Below are 13,382 nucleotides of genomic sequence, written 5' to 3'. Positions count from 1 at the left end.
TTCTTGTATTTTGTTAGCCATTAAAAGGTATCATATCTACAAGATTACTTGTTTTCTCTTACTGAGAACAATCACACTTTAGTGACGTACTATTGATTTTCAAAAATCCAACTGTCTCTCTTCACTGGTACTCCCAGACCTCCAAATATTAGGACTTTTATCGGGATATACTCCCAAGTTGGAGAAAACAGAAGTCCTATTAATAAATGGCCCATCATAACCAGAATGGACCCTTTAATATCCTTTTCAGTGGCAGACAAGTTCCACTTTGGCATGCATATACCAAAATCATATGCTCGTCTCCTGTACATACTCCATGCTCTGAATGTATTTGGAAGGAAGGTAGGAATCGTATACCCTTTAACATCTTAAGGAAACCAAAATCCAGCGGTGGGATAAACCTCCCCAAGGGGCAGATATATATCATAGCTGCATTAACGAGAATGATAACCAATTGGACAAAACAAACATCTACATTTGTAGATACACATATTGAGCAAAAACAAGTACCATAGATTATTCTCATAGATCGTGAAATGGATCACTGATATTCCCGATTTAACCATCCCATACCTATTGAAGGCCCTAAAGAACAGTTGGTGCTCTCTCCCCTCGATTCGCTACATTGAAATGACTCTACATCATAGGTCATATATCACTACTCAAAGAGAATTTAAAATGGGAGTATACCCAGATGATAGGTGTCTCTCATGTTGGGAGCTGGGGGCAGGTCTTCTCCATTGTCTATGGGACTGCCCTGTGCTTCAAAATTTCTGGACGAGGATACACAGGTTCAACACCACACATCTGATCTCAACTGGCCCTTCAATCCCATCTGGGCAAGTTCTGGTAACATAAACCAGGAGAAACACAGATGTACACCAGGAAGTCAAAAACATCTACATGTGGTAGCCATGGCCATGGTCAGAACGATCCTGCAGACATGGATTGACCCAACGCCCTGACTTTAAACACTTTTTGGAAAAACTCAAATTTCTTATGCAGATGGACTGGGTGGAGGCTTCATCCGCAAAGGAAACCCTGGTACAGATGCTTTTCGAAAGTTGGGAAAGCTTTATTCACATATTACCCCGATGAGTGAGGGTAGCTATTAATGAATCCTTTAACCTCTCAGTATATGAAGAGAATGATGGGAGGAGACCCCTGATAACCTTATAAGTGATGTGATCCTGAGGGTGGCTTGGGGACCCTGTGTGTGATGCCACTGCACAAAAATCCCTGGGCACTATCCAAGCTCTGCTGGGGCCTTACAGTAGGAGAGAAACTCCTCCTGACTAACTTTGAGTTACCTATGAAGCCAACAAACTTTGCTGTTCAGTTTATATTTGTTACAGGGGTATAGTTATTAGACCTCATACCAACCCCCACCCTCCCCAATCCTACCCCCCTCTCCCCTTTATTCATTTGCTTTTCTACTCTACGCCTGCCAACTCCTCTACCCCTTCTCTACTGCTTTTCCTTTATTAGGATGCAACAAGATACTTTAAAAATGTTTGTTCTAAACCACGAACAAATCTTCTGAACCAGACATTAGCACCATAAGGCTTTAAAATGATTTCTAATGATCTAGTATCCTAATGTACCTCTATTATTATATAAGGTGCATCTATACCTTATCCTACTTATGAAAAAGTTAATAAAAACATTTTGAAGTAAACATTGGGCATATAATGTGCAGTGTTCCACACACCAGAGAACACACAGATGGATTGTCCATATGCTGTGCGATGCAAGTTGCGCACTATAATCTTGAGCACAACTTGTAACACCCATGTAAATATACCCTAATTGTAGCTCCGACTGCGTGCTCAACGTGACAGGTTCCTTTTAAAGTGGTTTTCCAGGATTTTTATTTGTTTGATTGTGAGGTTCATACCCCTAGGGTCCTCTTTAAACATCAGACAAATGAGTAGTGGTGTTTGCTGGATGGTCCATGAATTGAAAATCCCAGAAACACCCTCTTTAAACAAATGTATTATACTTATCACACAATTATTCCTTCTTTGAGCTTTATTCTTCAGCAATCAACCATTGATAGTGTTGTTTCCATTAACCTCCTTTTAGCGGCAGCAGCAGAAGAAGGAAGTGTTTTGCAAGCCTTCAAAAGGACGTAAGGATGATATTAATTTTATATCTGTTTTCTAGGATTTATATTCATTTTTAAGCACCTTCATATTGCTAATATGAAATTTATTTTCTACTTTGTAAAATTATTTCTAGAGGTGATCAAAAAGATGAAAATGCTGGAGAACTCGACTTCAGTGGACTGCTCAAAAAAAGGTAACCAAAGACACATGTGAACTTTTTCAGGACCGTAAAAGATTCAATCCAATTTGTGGGCAGTTTAAAATTATAAAACAAATATGTCCCTTGGTCCTCAAAGGGTTTCAAATGAAGAGGATTCACATATGCGGTAGATTAAGTAACACAGCTCCGAAACAGCATTATGGCTGTGTGTCCCTATTTCCTGTGTCTACTGTCTGACAAAATATAATGCAACAGGGGTGTTTCAGGACACAAACCCCTTTCCTGATGCCTGAGGATGTCGCGGTTGCTGACGAGAGATTATACCATCTCTCCTCTCTTCTGTACCTCGGACTGTGCTTTAAACAAGTTATGGACACTGGGTCACCCAAGTTATGGACACTGGGTGATCAGCTTGGCAGTATTTATTGAAACAATTTGGATAACACATTGAAACATTTGAAGATTATATACTTGTTGCACTCTATTTCTTATACAAGTGGATTTCGAGATCCAAGTGTGCAGCTGTGCATTCTCCGAGGAATTCCTTGGTGACAAGTTTATTGCTATTTTCTACAAGGAAGCGGATGTAGAGCCGCTTTTCCACATACTGAAGTGGCTTTGGGCTAGATGTTGAGGGAGCACTTGGAGAACCCTGGCTTTCACCCTTCACCCCTCCAACTGGGAGATGTAGTCTAAGTAGTGTGGCAGCTGATGCTATACAAGGCCCAGGCGTGGCATCTGAGGTTGTGGACAGTCGTAGCCTTGAGCTTAGGTCAGGGCAGGCAATATATACTTCAATACTAAAATTAGGTAATGGGTCAGGGCTGCTGGCAGAAAAGCTGCAATATGAAAAACAGTCCGAGTCAAGGCAGGCAGCTTGCATAGAGTGTGATCTGATAAATTTAGCCAGGCTCTGCAATGGAGGAGTCAGGATTATCAGAAACAGGCCAGAGTCAGGAATACAGGAAATCACACTAATTTGCAACAGGCTTACATAACTGGATAAACCAAATTGCATAGGCAATCTTCTTAGGGGGAGGATGCCTAGTATAGCCAGGGCTGAGAGGTGATAGGTTGGGGACAGTTTAGCAGAGTGCATACTGGCCCTTTCAGTATGGGTATGGGAACCCTACGGGCAGAGGCAAGTGATCAAGCACTAGGGAAGACATGATATATGCTGTGGCAATGAGCACAGTGACTGATCATAGTAGCAGCAAGTGACAGGTGACAGTAGCTGCCGTGACAGAAGTATCTTTTAACCAACTTAAAATCCTCTGATTTAAGTCCAACTTTCAATAAATTTTCTGTGAGCTCTTTATGTGTAACTGTATCAAAGGCTTTACTGTAAGCTAGATAGGCAATATCCACAGCACCACCTTCATCCAACATTTTTGTGGCATAGTCAGTGAAATCAACAACATTAATGTGACAGGATTTGCCCTCAGTAAAACTGTGCTTTATAGAGTCCAACAGATTGTTAGTTTTCAAGTGGTCAAATCCTCTTTTCAGCAGAGTTTCTATTAATTTGATTTCTACAGATGTCAAACTAACTGGCCAGTAGTTGATGACTTCTTCTTTACTATCCTTCTTATGGATGAGTACAATATTACCTATTAGAATGGACTGGTTAAACATATCAGTTAGAGGTACAGCAATCACAGACTGGAATTCTTTGCCTGAAGGCCTAAATACAACACCAGTTTTAATCATAGTTCCTAATTTAGTTTGCATGCAAACCCAGAGAGTTTCTAGCTTCTAGTTTCTACTTCTTTCTACTCTGTCTTTCTTGTACAATGTGTATCCAGGTACAACTATTTCCCAGTCATCACAGTGCTTGAACCATGTTTCTGTTATGGCAACCAAATCTAAATTATCCCTGGATATAATAGCCATTAACTCACAGAGCTTGTTGCCTACAGCTATGGGCATTAGTACACATTGTGTGGAGAATATTACTTTTTGCTTTTTCTTAGCAACTACATCAATTGCATATCTAATATTAACCACCATTTTTGTATGGTTACCAACACACCACCTCTTCCTAACTGATAGGGTATAGAAATTGTTCTAATAAATTAATTTTCTGACCTCTTCAGCTAGTTTAAATGTCTATCTGAACTTGTTATCTTACAAAGCTCTTGGTCTAATTCATAGCAGCCATCAAGTAGCTAAAATATGTATGTCTCTCAATTTCTGATGGACCTGGCATGTCTATATACTGCACTGACAGGCCATTGATTTCAATAAGCACCATGTAATGCTTCATTTTACCTGTAGTGATGCTGCAGGAAAGCTGACCCTTGCCAGGTTTCCCTTTGATTAACGTTTTTTTTGAAGAATAGCTGCGATCAAGTCCTGATCTTTAACCACGTATTTTTTGTTGATCACACGGGCTGTCGATGCATATCGGCAAAAAAATGCGCTGCAGCATGGATAACGCTCTTTTGGCAGAAATCCTCTGAATGATTGTTATTGCTTAAATAGAGCCTGCTGTCTTCTTTTTCCAGCATTTGATGCAGCTAAACTCCTCCCTTCCTTTTTTTTCAGCTCCCATAAGAGTCTATGGGAACTTCCAGTTTATTTCAGCTAAAGATAGGGTAAGACCTATCTTTTGATGCAGCACATAAAATTAGAGACTGGAAAGGATCGCTGATGTGCTATTTTTGTCAACGCAATTTTTTTACACGGACGAAAATCGCTCATTTAAATGAATATATTAGAATCCAATGCTTTAGATGATCGCAATTTTTGCCTGACCTTTGGACAGTCATGTGAATAAGGCCTTAAATTACTTCAAAGGTGTAATTTCACTTTAATAAATAGAGTTCCCAAATATTATATTTTGATAGTGCTGTGGATATAATTGTACTTTATACTTCAGTTGTGATAATCTGTCTTAGCTGTTTGTCATATTCAACTGATTCATGGTACATACAGTTAACTCAAAAATTATTGCTGCCCTGCAAGAAACTGGTCAAAAACAATCATATAAAAGATACCATAAATATAGCTACGCAAATATTCCTCAAAATATGTAAGGGCTCATTCACATTAGCATTTAGGGGTTTATACGCTATTTTGTCCTGTTTTCTAGCAGAAATCAGCAACAGAAGTTCCAAATGAAAGAATATTGTATTTTCTCAAAATGATATTGATCAAAATTATTAGTACCCCTAAATAATAATGAACATTTTTTGCCAAATAGAACAAGAGTTTCTGGATCTGCACAGATTAATAAATGATCATAAAACATTTCAATTACCATTAAGCACCAGCAGAATGAAAATAAAACAGAGTTAGAAGCAAGAAACAGATGACAATTTCCAGAAAGAGGATATATGGGCATTAGAGATGAGCGAACCTACTCGGCCACGCCCCTTTTTCGCCCGAGCGTCGCGATTTTTGAGTACTTCCGTACTCGGGCGAAAAGATTCGGGGGGCGCCGTGGGTGAGTGGGGGGTTGCAGCGGGGAGTGGGGGGAGAGGGAGAGAGAGAGGGCTCCCTCCTGTTCCCCGCTGCTACCCCCAACTCCGCCACGCCTCCCCCTGCTCCCCGGCACCCCCCCGAATCTTTTCACCCGAGTACGGAAGTAATCGAAAATCGCGGTGCTCGATCGAGTAATTACTCGAAATGAGTATATTCGCTCATCTTTAATGGGCATACTTGCCCCATGTACATTCAGGAGGAAATAGGAGAGACAAAGTTTTAGAACAACCTCACAGTTTAAGAAATGCACGGTTTAGTTGAATCTTTGGGTTTTCTGTTTTCAAAAGCCATTGTCAATGCTCATGGGGCAACACCTTTGTACATACGGAGCCCAATAGGACATGTCACAAGTTTCTTCTGTATGAAAATATCTTCATATGCCTATGAAGTTAGGGGCACAAAGAGGTACAATAGAAGCCCCAAACGCCACAAGACAGAGCTCTTACACATCCATGTGCATGAGGCCTAAAATCTATGAAGAAATGGTTACAGGAACCCAAAATCAAAGTTTTGCAATTAACTCGCTGCCACCAGATTCAAACCCAATTAAAAACCTGTATTATATATTAGAGAAGATAGTTCATAAGCAAAAATCCAAAAATATTTAGAAATGTTTTGCATCAAGGAGTGATCCAATATTGCTAACAAGTATTCTCTGACCCTCTTAAAAGGGTTGTACAAGATTAGATTAACATGGCTTCTTTCTTTTAGAAACAGTGCCACACCTGTCCATCAGTTTTGTCTGGTATTGCATCTCAGCTTTATTAACCCATTAAGGACATGGCCTATTTTGGGCTTAATGACGGAACGATTTTTGGCAGACTTTAATCTCCATTTTTCAAAAGCCATAACTTTTTTATTTTTCCGTCGATGCGGCCGTATAAGGGCTTGTTTTTCGCATGGCAAAGGGCTTTTTTGATCACTTTTATTGCGTTTTTTGGGAGACAAAATGCTAAAAACTAGCATTTTGCCTCTGTTTTTTTAATGCTATTTGCCATGCAGGATAAAAAGCATGTTCAACTTATTGTACATGTCATTACAGACACGACGATACCAAATACGTGGGGGGGGGGTTCTAATATGAGAAAAAGCACAAAAAAGGTTATTTTTTACATTTTTTTTTTACATTTTTATTTTTTGTACATTATTTTGATCTTTTTTTTACACTATTTGTGTCCCTCTGCGGGACTTACATGGTAGCACCGATGACTGATACGATAAGGCATTGCAGGACTTCTCAACTGCAATGCCTTATCTCTTATTACAGCGATAATAGGCAATGGTAATACAGAACGCCTGTAGGTGGCGTCCTATTACTATAGCAACCAGCCGGGCTCTCTGTGATTACATCGCGAGAGCCCGATGAAGTCACAAAGAGAGCGCACTCCCTCTGTGAACCCTTTCCAAGCCGCGATCTACAAAGATCACGGCAGGGAAGGGGTTAACTGCGAGGGTCGCATCTCCGATGCAGCCCCTCTGTTGCAGCAGAAGGCCGGCTATCAGTGACAGCCGGCTCCCACTGCTGGATAGCGCGAGATCTCTTATGATTTTGCGCTATCCACATGATGTAAGGGTACATTCAGTTACAGGAAGTACCCCGCTGTCATGACGTACCTTTACGTCATGTGGAGGGAAGGGGTTAAAGTGTAGAACTAAGCTGCAATAAAACACACACCCTCCCTACAAGTGAGAATTTTAAGATGAAGGCAGCTTTTTCTAACCCCATGTAACTATTTTAAGCACAGAAAGCTGTTCAATGCTGTTAGATTGTTGTTGTTGTTAGCTGGTTAGTCGTTCACGACCTTTGTCGACCCTAAAGGCGAGTTCCCTCCATTTTTTTTCGGTTTTGTACTGCTTCTTTCAATTGTGTTAGGTAGACTTCACCAATTATTGAAAAGGGGTTGCTAATATTTTTGGAAGCTACATTTGAAAAAAACTACAGAACTACTGAAAAAAAAGTTCAAAAACAGTGTGAAAACAGAAATGATGTAGCTTGCTCCCCTGTTAAAGGCTATGTACACCTTTGCATTCTTTTTTTAATTAATGTGTTTTTGGAAATTAAGATTTTTTTTTTTAATTGGTTTTCATTAAAATTTTCTGATTGATTTCTCGGCTTGCATTGTTTTTAAAGGCACTGCAGACTGGAAGACTAAAATCTTAGAAAATTCTGTCAGTCATAGTAAATTTATAGCTCCTTCCCTAGCTTGCTCCCCTGTTGTGAATGTTCAATCATTACTTTTCCACTGAGCTATTACAGTGGACTGTATGACAGTGCGAGTGGGGCTGTCAAGGGGATCAGGAGGACAGAAAACAGAGAAAGTTACTATTATAGAGGGCTGTACTTCAACCCAAGTGAATTTTCTGCTCTTAACAGCAGTGAGGGGGAACGGGCCAGCAGTTACTCAGAGAGAGGATGGAGAGACAGCTGTGTAGTATTGAGTGGGCGTGGTTATGCTACATAGCCCCTGAAAGTAAATATGGGAGGAAAAGCTGTGTGTGATCGTGAGAGAGACCAGCTGATCAGTGCTGGAAGCACCCTGGGACCAGAAACATGAATGTAGAACTGCCTGCAAACCAAGTATGAGGCTTTCTGAATGCATGAGAAGAGAAACTCAATACAAAAAAACTATGCATAATGTTTTCTGTAGCAACCTAATAAGATGTATGTATTGATTTTTCATGCACAAAGGTTTCCATAGCTTCATATACTGAAAATATACCTATGTAAAGTATGGTTTGTTGTACATATTGATATTTGTTCATTTCACAGGATGGTGTCCATAGATCTGAAGTTACCAGTTTTTTCATTTGCTTAAATTGCAAAATTGAAGGATTTGTTAATTGGGAAAGTGCAACATGCTGGGAAATATATTTGTGTTATGTTCTGCACATCTGGTTCTTTGAAGTATCCAATTCTCAACCCAATTACAGTTAGTCCAAGTATATACTAATTATTTTCAGAGGTTTTAAAATTTAAATCATAGCAGTCATACTATGAATGATGACTAACATTACATTCACTTGTTATATAGCTTATTACACAGTCATGTTACATTATATATTGTTCCATTCTCAGAGTGGAAGAAAAGAAAAAGGAAGCAAAGGGTGATGAACCAGAAGGAATTCCTCCTGATGTCTGGGAAATACTAAAAAAAGCAAAACCAAGCGAGTATGAAAAAATCGCCTTTCAGTATGGTGTAACTGACCTTAGAGGCATGCTGAAACGTCTAAAGAAGAAGAAAGTGGAAATAAAAAAAAGTGAAGGTAAAATCTAAATAGAGATTCACATCCAAAAATCTTATTTTGTTAGGATGCTTTAATCAATTTCCAGTATTGCAGAAAAATGCATCCCCTTAGGCCGTGGTCAGACAAGCTATTTATTTTTTTTTTGCGTGCCTATGTGTGCAAAAAATTCACACCTATTAGAACCATTGGTTTCCTATGCAGTGTTCACATGTCTATTTTTTTTTAGAGGCGCAAAATACTCGCATCTGCAAAAGATGCGTGCCGGTAAGGTCTGTGCTGTACATTAAGACATCATGTGATGTTCCGTTAATCCCCGTGAGGAGTCCCCTCATCACTGAACACTGTAACAGCACGGTCACAGTGTTCAGTGATGATGGGACTCCCTGCTAAGATGAAAGAATCCCCTGCCACAGCTGTCACAGCTCTGGCAGAGGACTGCAATGGTATCCATTACTTTCAATGGAGTCGGTGCTGCTACCACCCCTTTGAAAGCAATGGGATGAAGGCAACCCCTGCAGTGATGATTTTCAGGGGGGGAACTTGCAACATAATCCCTACCCCGAAAATCATCCCTAGCTGTTAAAAAAATAATTAACTCACCTAGAAGCGATGTCCGACTCTTCTCCCTCTCTTCAGTAGTCTTCATCTGTATTCTGGTGGCCAGGGTTTGAAAAATCCCCACCTCCAGAAAGTGCTGCCTCTGATTGGCTGAGCACTGTGACCAATCAGAGGCAGCGCTCAGCCATTCATTGAATGACAACTGACTGCTGCCTGAGATTTGTCACAGTGCTCAGCCAATCAGAAGCAGCACTCAGCCATTCATTTAATTCAACAAATGGCTGAGCGCTGCCTCTGATTGGTCACAGTGCTCAGCCAATCAGAGGCAGAGCTTTCTGGAGGCAGTGATTTTTCAAATCCCTGGCCACCAGAATACAGATGAAGACTGACGGGGACAGGGAGAAGAGACGGCCACGCTTCTAGGGGAGTTAAATGTATTTATTTTTTAACAGCTAGGGATGATTTTCGGGGTAGGACTTATATTTCACAGTGCTGTCACAGTATTCAGTGATGAGGGAAATTTCGTAGAGCAGCTGCACTTCTACAAGCACAGCTGCTCCACACACATGTAAAAAGCAGCACAGAGCTTCAGTCAAGCGCACTTTGCACATCCGTGGAGCACATTTTTGCGCACATAGGCGTTGTGCATTCTAACTGATATTTTTTATCATAAGGACAACCGCAGTCCACATGCCCTGCATCCATTACCTCATAACCTTATTCATTCTGTAAATATTTTTAATATGAATTTTTTTTTTTTAGCTTTTACTAAGAAACTGGATGAATGTTATTCAGTAGACAAGGGCCAGAAGATTAAAATGATACTGGAGATTTCAAACCCTGATCTTCAAATTAAATGGTTTAAGAATGGCCAGGAGATTCGTCCCAGTGCCAAGTAAGTGACAGTGCCAGTATGTTATACCTCTAGACCAGTGTCATATAAGGCTTCTATCTGTATAAAAAACTGTTGGACTGGGATGTTCTGGGCCCTCCAGTAAAATTGTTTGATTCTGGGGGCTCACTGTACAGATATAAGAAAATATTACCTTATCCCCTTTGACAAATCTCTCACTGCTGCATTCACTATATGCAATACTTCACTAGAAAGAAAGGTGGCTACTAGAGATGAGCGAGCACCAAAATGCTCGGGTGCTCGTTACTCGGGACGAAATTTTCGCGATGCTCGAGGGTTCGTTTTGAGTAACGAACCCCATTGAAGGCAATGGGCGACCCGAGCATTTTGTATATCGCCGATGCTCGCTAAGGTTTCCATTTATGAAAATCTGGGCAATTCAAGAAAGTGATGGGAACGACACAGCAACGGATAGGGCAGGCGAGGGGCTACATGTTGGGCTGCATCTCAAGTTCCCAGGTCCCACTATTAAGCCACAATAGCGGCAAGAGTGCCCCCCCCCTCCCAACAACTTTTACTTCTGAAAAGCCCTCATTAGCAATGCATACCTTAGCTAAGCACCACACTACCTCCAACAAAGCACAATCACTGCCTGCATGACACTCCGCTGCCACTTCTCCTGGGTTACATGCTGCCCAACCCCCCCCCCCCCCCCGCGCACGACGCAGTGTCCACAGCGCATACCAAAGTGTCCCTGTGCAGCCTTCAGCTGCCCTCATGCCACACCACCCTCATGTCTATTTATAAGTGCGTCTGCCATGAGGAGGAACCGCAGGCACACACTGCAGAGGGTTGGCACGGCTAGGCAGCGACCCTCTTTAAAAGGGGCAGGGCGATAGCCCACAATGCTGTACAGAAGCAATGAGAAATATAATCCTGTGCCACCACCATCAGGAGCTGCACACGTGGGCATAGCAATGGGGAACCTATGTGCCACACACTATTCATTCTGTCAAGGTGTCTGCATGCCCCAGTCAGACCGCGGTCACAGGCAGGTACAACTCCGCAATGGGAATTCCGTGAACACCCACAGCATGGGTGGCTCCCTGGAACCCACCGGCTGTACATAAATGTATCCCATTGCAGTGCCCATCACAGCTGAGGTAACGTCCGATTAAATGCAGGTGGGCTTCGGCCCACACTGCATGCCCCAGTCAGACTGGGGTTCTTTAGAAGTGGACACATGCAGTTACAACTCCGTGTGGACCGACAGCATGGGTGGCTCCCTGGAACCCACCGGCTGTACATAAATGTATCCCATTGCAGTGCCCATCACAGCTGAGGTAACGTCCGATTAAATGCAGGTGGGCTTCGGCCCACACTGCATGCCGCAGTCAGACTGGGGTTATTTAGAAGTGGACACATGCAGTTACAACTCCGTGTGGACCGACAGCATGGGTGGCTCCCTGGAACCCACCAGCTGTACATAAATGTATCCCATTGCAGTGCCCATCACAGCTGAGGTAACGTCCGATTAAATGCAGGTGGGCTTCGGCCCACACTGCATGCCCCAGTCAGACTGGGGTTATTTAGAAGTGGACACATGCAGTTACAACTCCGTGTGGACCGACAGCATGGGTGGCTCCCTGGAACCCACCGGCTGTACATAAATGTATCCCATTGCAGTGCCCATCACAGCTGATGTAACGTCAGCTTTAATGCAGGTATGCAAAAAACTAATTGGATTACACTGTAGGCGAGGGCCCCAAAAAATTGGTGTACCAACAGTACTAATGTACGTCAGAAAAATTGCCCATGCCCAACCAAGAGGGCAGGTGAAACCCATTAATCGCTTTGGTTAATGTGGCTTAATTTGTAACTAGGCCTGGAGGCAGCCCAGTTAAAATAAAAATTGGTTCAGGTGCAAGTTTCAACGCTTTAATGAGCATTGAAACGTATAAAAATTGTTTACAAAAATTATATGACTGAGCCTTGTGGGCCTAAGAAAAATTGCCCGTTCGGCATGATTACGTCAGGTTTCAGGAGGAGGAGCAGGAGGAGGAGGATGAATATTATACACAGATTGATGAAGCTAAAAGGTCCCCGTTTTTGATGGTGATAGAGAAAAATGCTTCCATCCGCGGGTGCAGCCTACGTATTGTTTAGGTATCGCTGCTGTCCGCTGGTGGAGAAGAGAAGTCTGGGGAAATCCAGGCTTTGTTCATCTTGATGAGTGTAAGCCTGTCGGCACTGTCGGTTGGCAGGCGGGTACGCTTATTTGTGATGATTCCCCCAGCCGCACTAAACACCCTCTCTGACAAGACGCTAGCCGCAGGACAAGCAAGCACCTCCAGGGCATACAGCGTGAGTTTAGGCCACGTGTCCAGCTTCGACACACAGTAGTTGTAGGGGGCAGAGGCGTCACGGAGGACGGTCGTGCGATCAGCTACGTACTCCCTCACCATCCTTTTACAGTGCTCCCGCCAACTCAGCCTTGACTGGGGAGCGGTGACACAGTCTTGCTGGGGAGCCAGAAAGCTGTCAAAGGCCTTAGAGAGTGTTCCCCTGCCTGTGCTGTACATGCTGCCTGATCTCTGCGCCTCCCCTGCTACCTGACCCTCGGAACTGCGCCTTCGGCCACTAGCGCTGTCAGATGGGAATTTTACCATCAGTTTGTCCGCCAGGGTCCTGTGGTATAGCATCACTCTCGAACCCCTTTCCTCTTCGGGTATGAGAGTGGAAAGGTTCTCCTCATACCGTGGGTCGAGCAGTGTGTACACCCAGTAATCCGTAGTGGCCAGAATGCGTGTAACGCGAGGGTCACGAGAAAGGCATCCTAACATGAAGTCAGCCATGTGTGCCAGGGTACCTGTACGCAACACATGGCTGTCCTAACTAGGAAGATCACTTTCAGGATCCTCCTCCTCCTCAGGCCATACACGCTGAAAGGATGACAGGCAAGCAGCATGGG

General features: G+C 42.7%; 1 protein-coding gene across 2 annotated transcripts in view; it reads left to right on the top strand.

The window, feature by feature from the left end:
* LOC136632719 (myosin-binding protein C, fast-type-like) overlaps positions 1 to 13,382 on the top strand; it is a 93,538-nt gene that overhangs the window by 38,991 nt on the left and 41,165 nt on the right. For both annotated transcript variants that reach the window (XM_066607796.1, XM_066607795.1), the window contains 4 exons: positions 2,086 to 2,131; positions 2,242 to 2,301; positions 8,831 to 9,018; positions 10,321 to 10,453. In XM_066607796.1, the coding sequence (XP_066463893.1) occupies positions 2,086 to 2,131; positions 2,242 to 2,301; positions 8,831 to 9,018; positions 10,321 to 10,453 (427 nt within the window). The remainder of the gene's footprint in view (positions 1 to 2,085; positions 2,132 to 2,241; positions 2,302 to 8,830; positions 9,019 to 10,320; positions 10,454 to 13,382) is intronic.

Source organism: Eleutherodactylus coqui, chromosome 6 (genome assembly GCF_035609145.1).
Source record: "Eleutherodactylus coqui strain aEleCoq1 chromosome 6, aEleCoq1.hap1, whole genome shotgun sequence".
NCBI classification, from domain to species: domain Eukaryota; kingdom Metazoa; phylum Chordata; class Amphibia; order Anura; family Eleutherodactylidae; genus Eleutherodactylus; species Eleutherodactylus coqui.
Note: the sequence above shows the minus strand (reverse complement) of the source record. Positions and strands in the feature narration are given on the sequence as shown.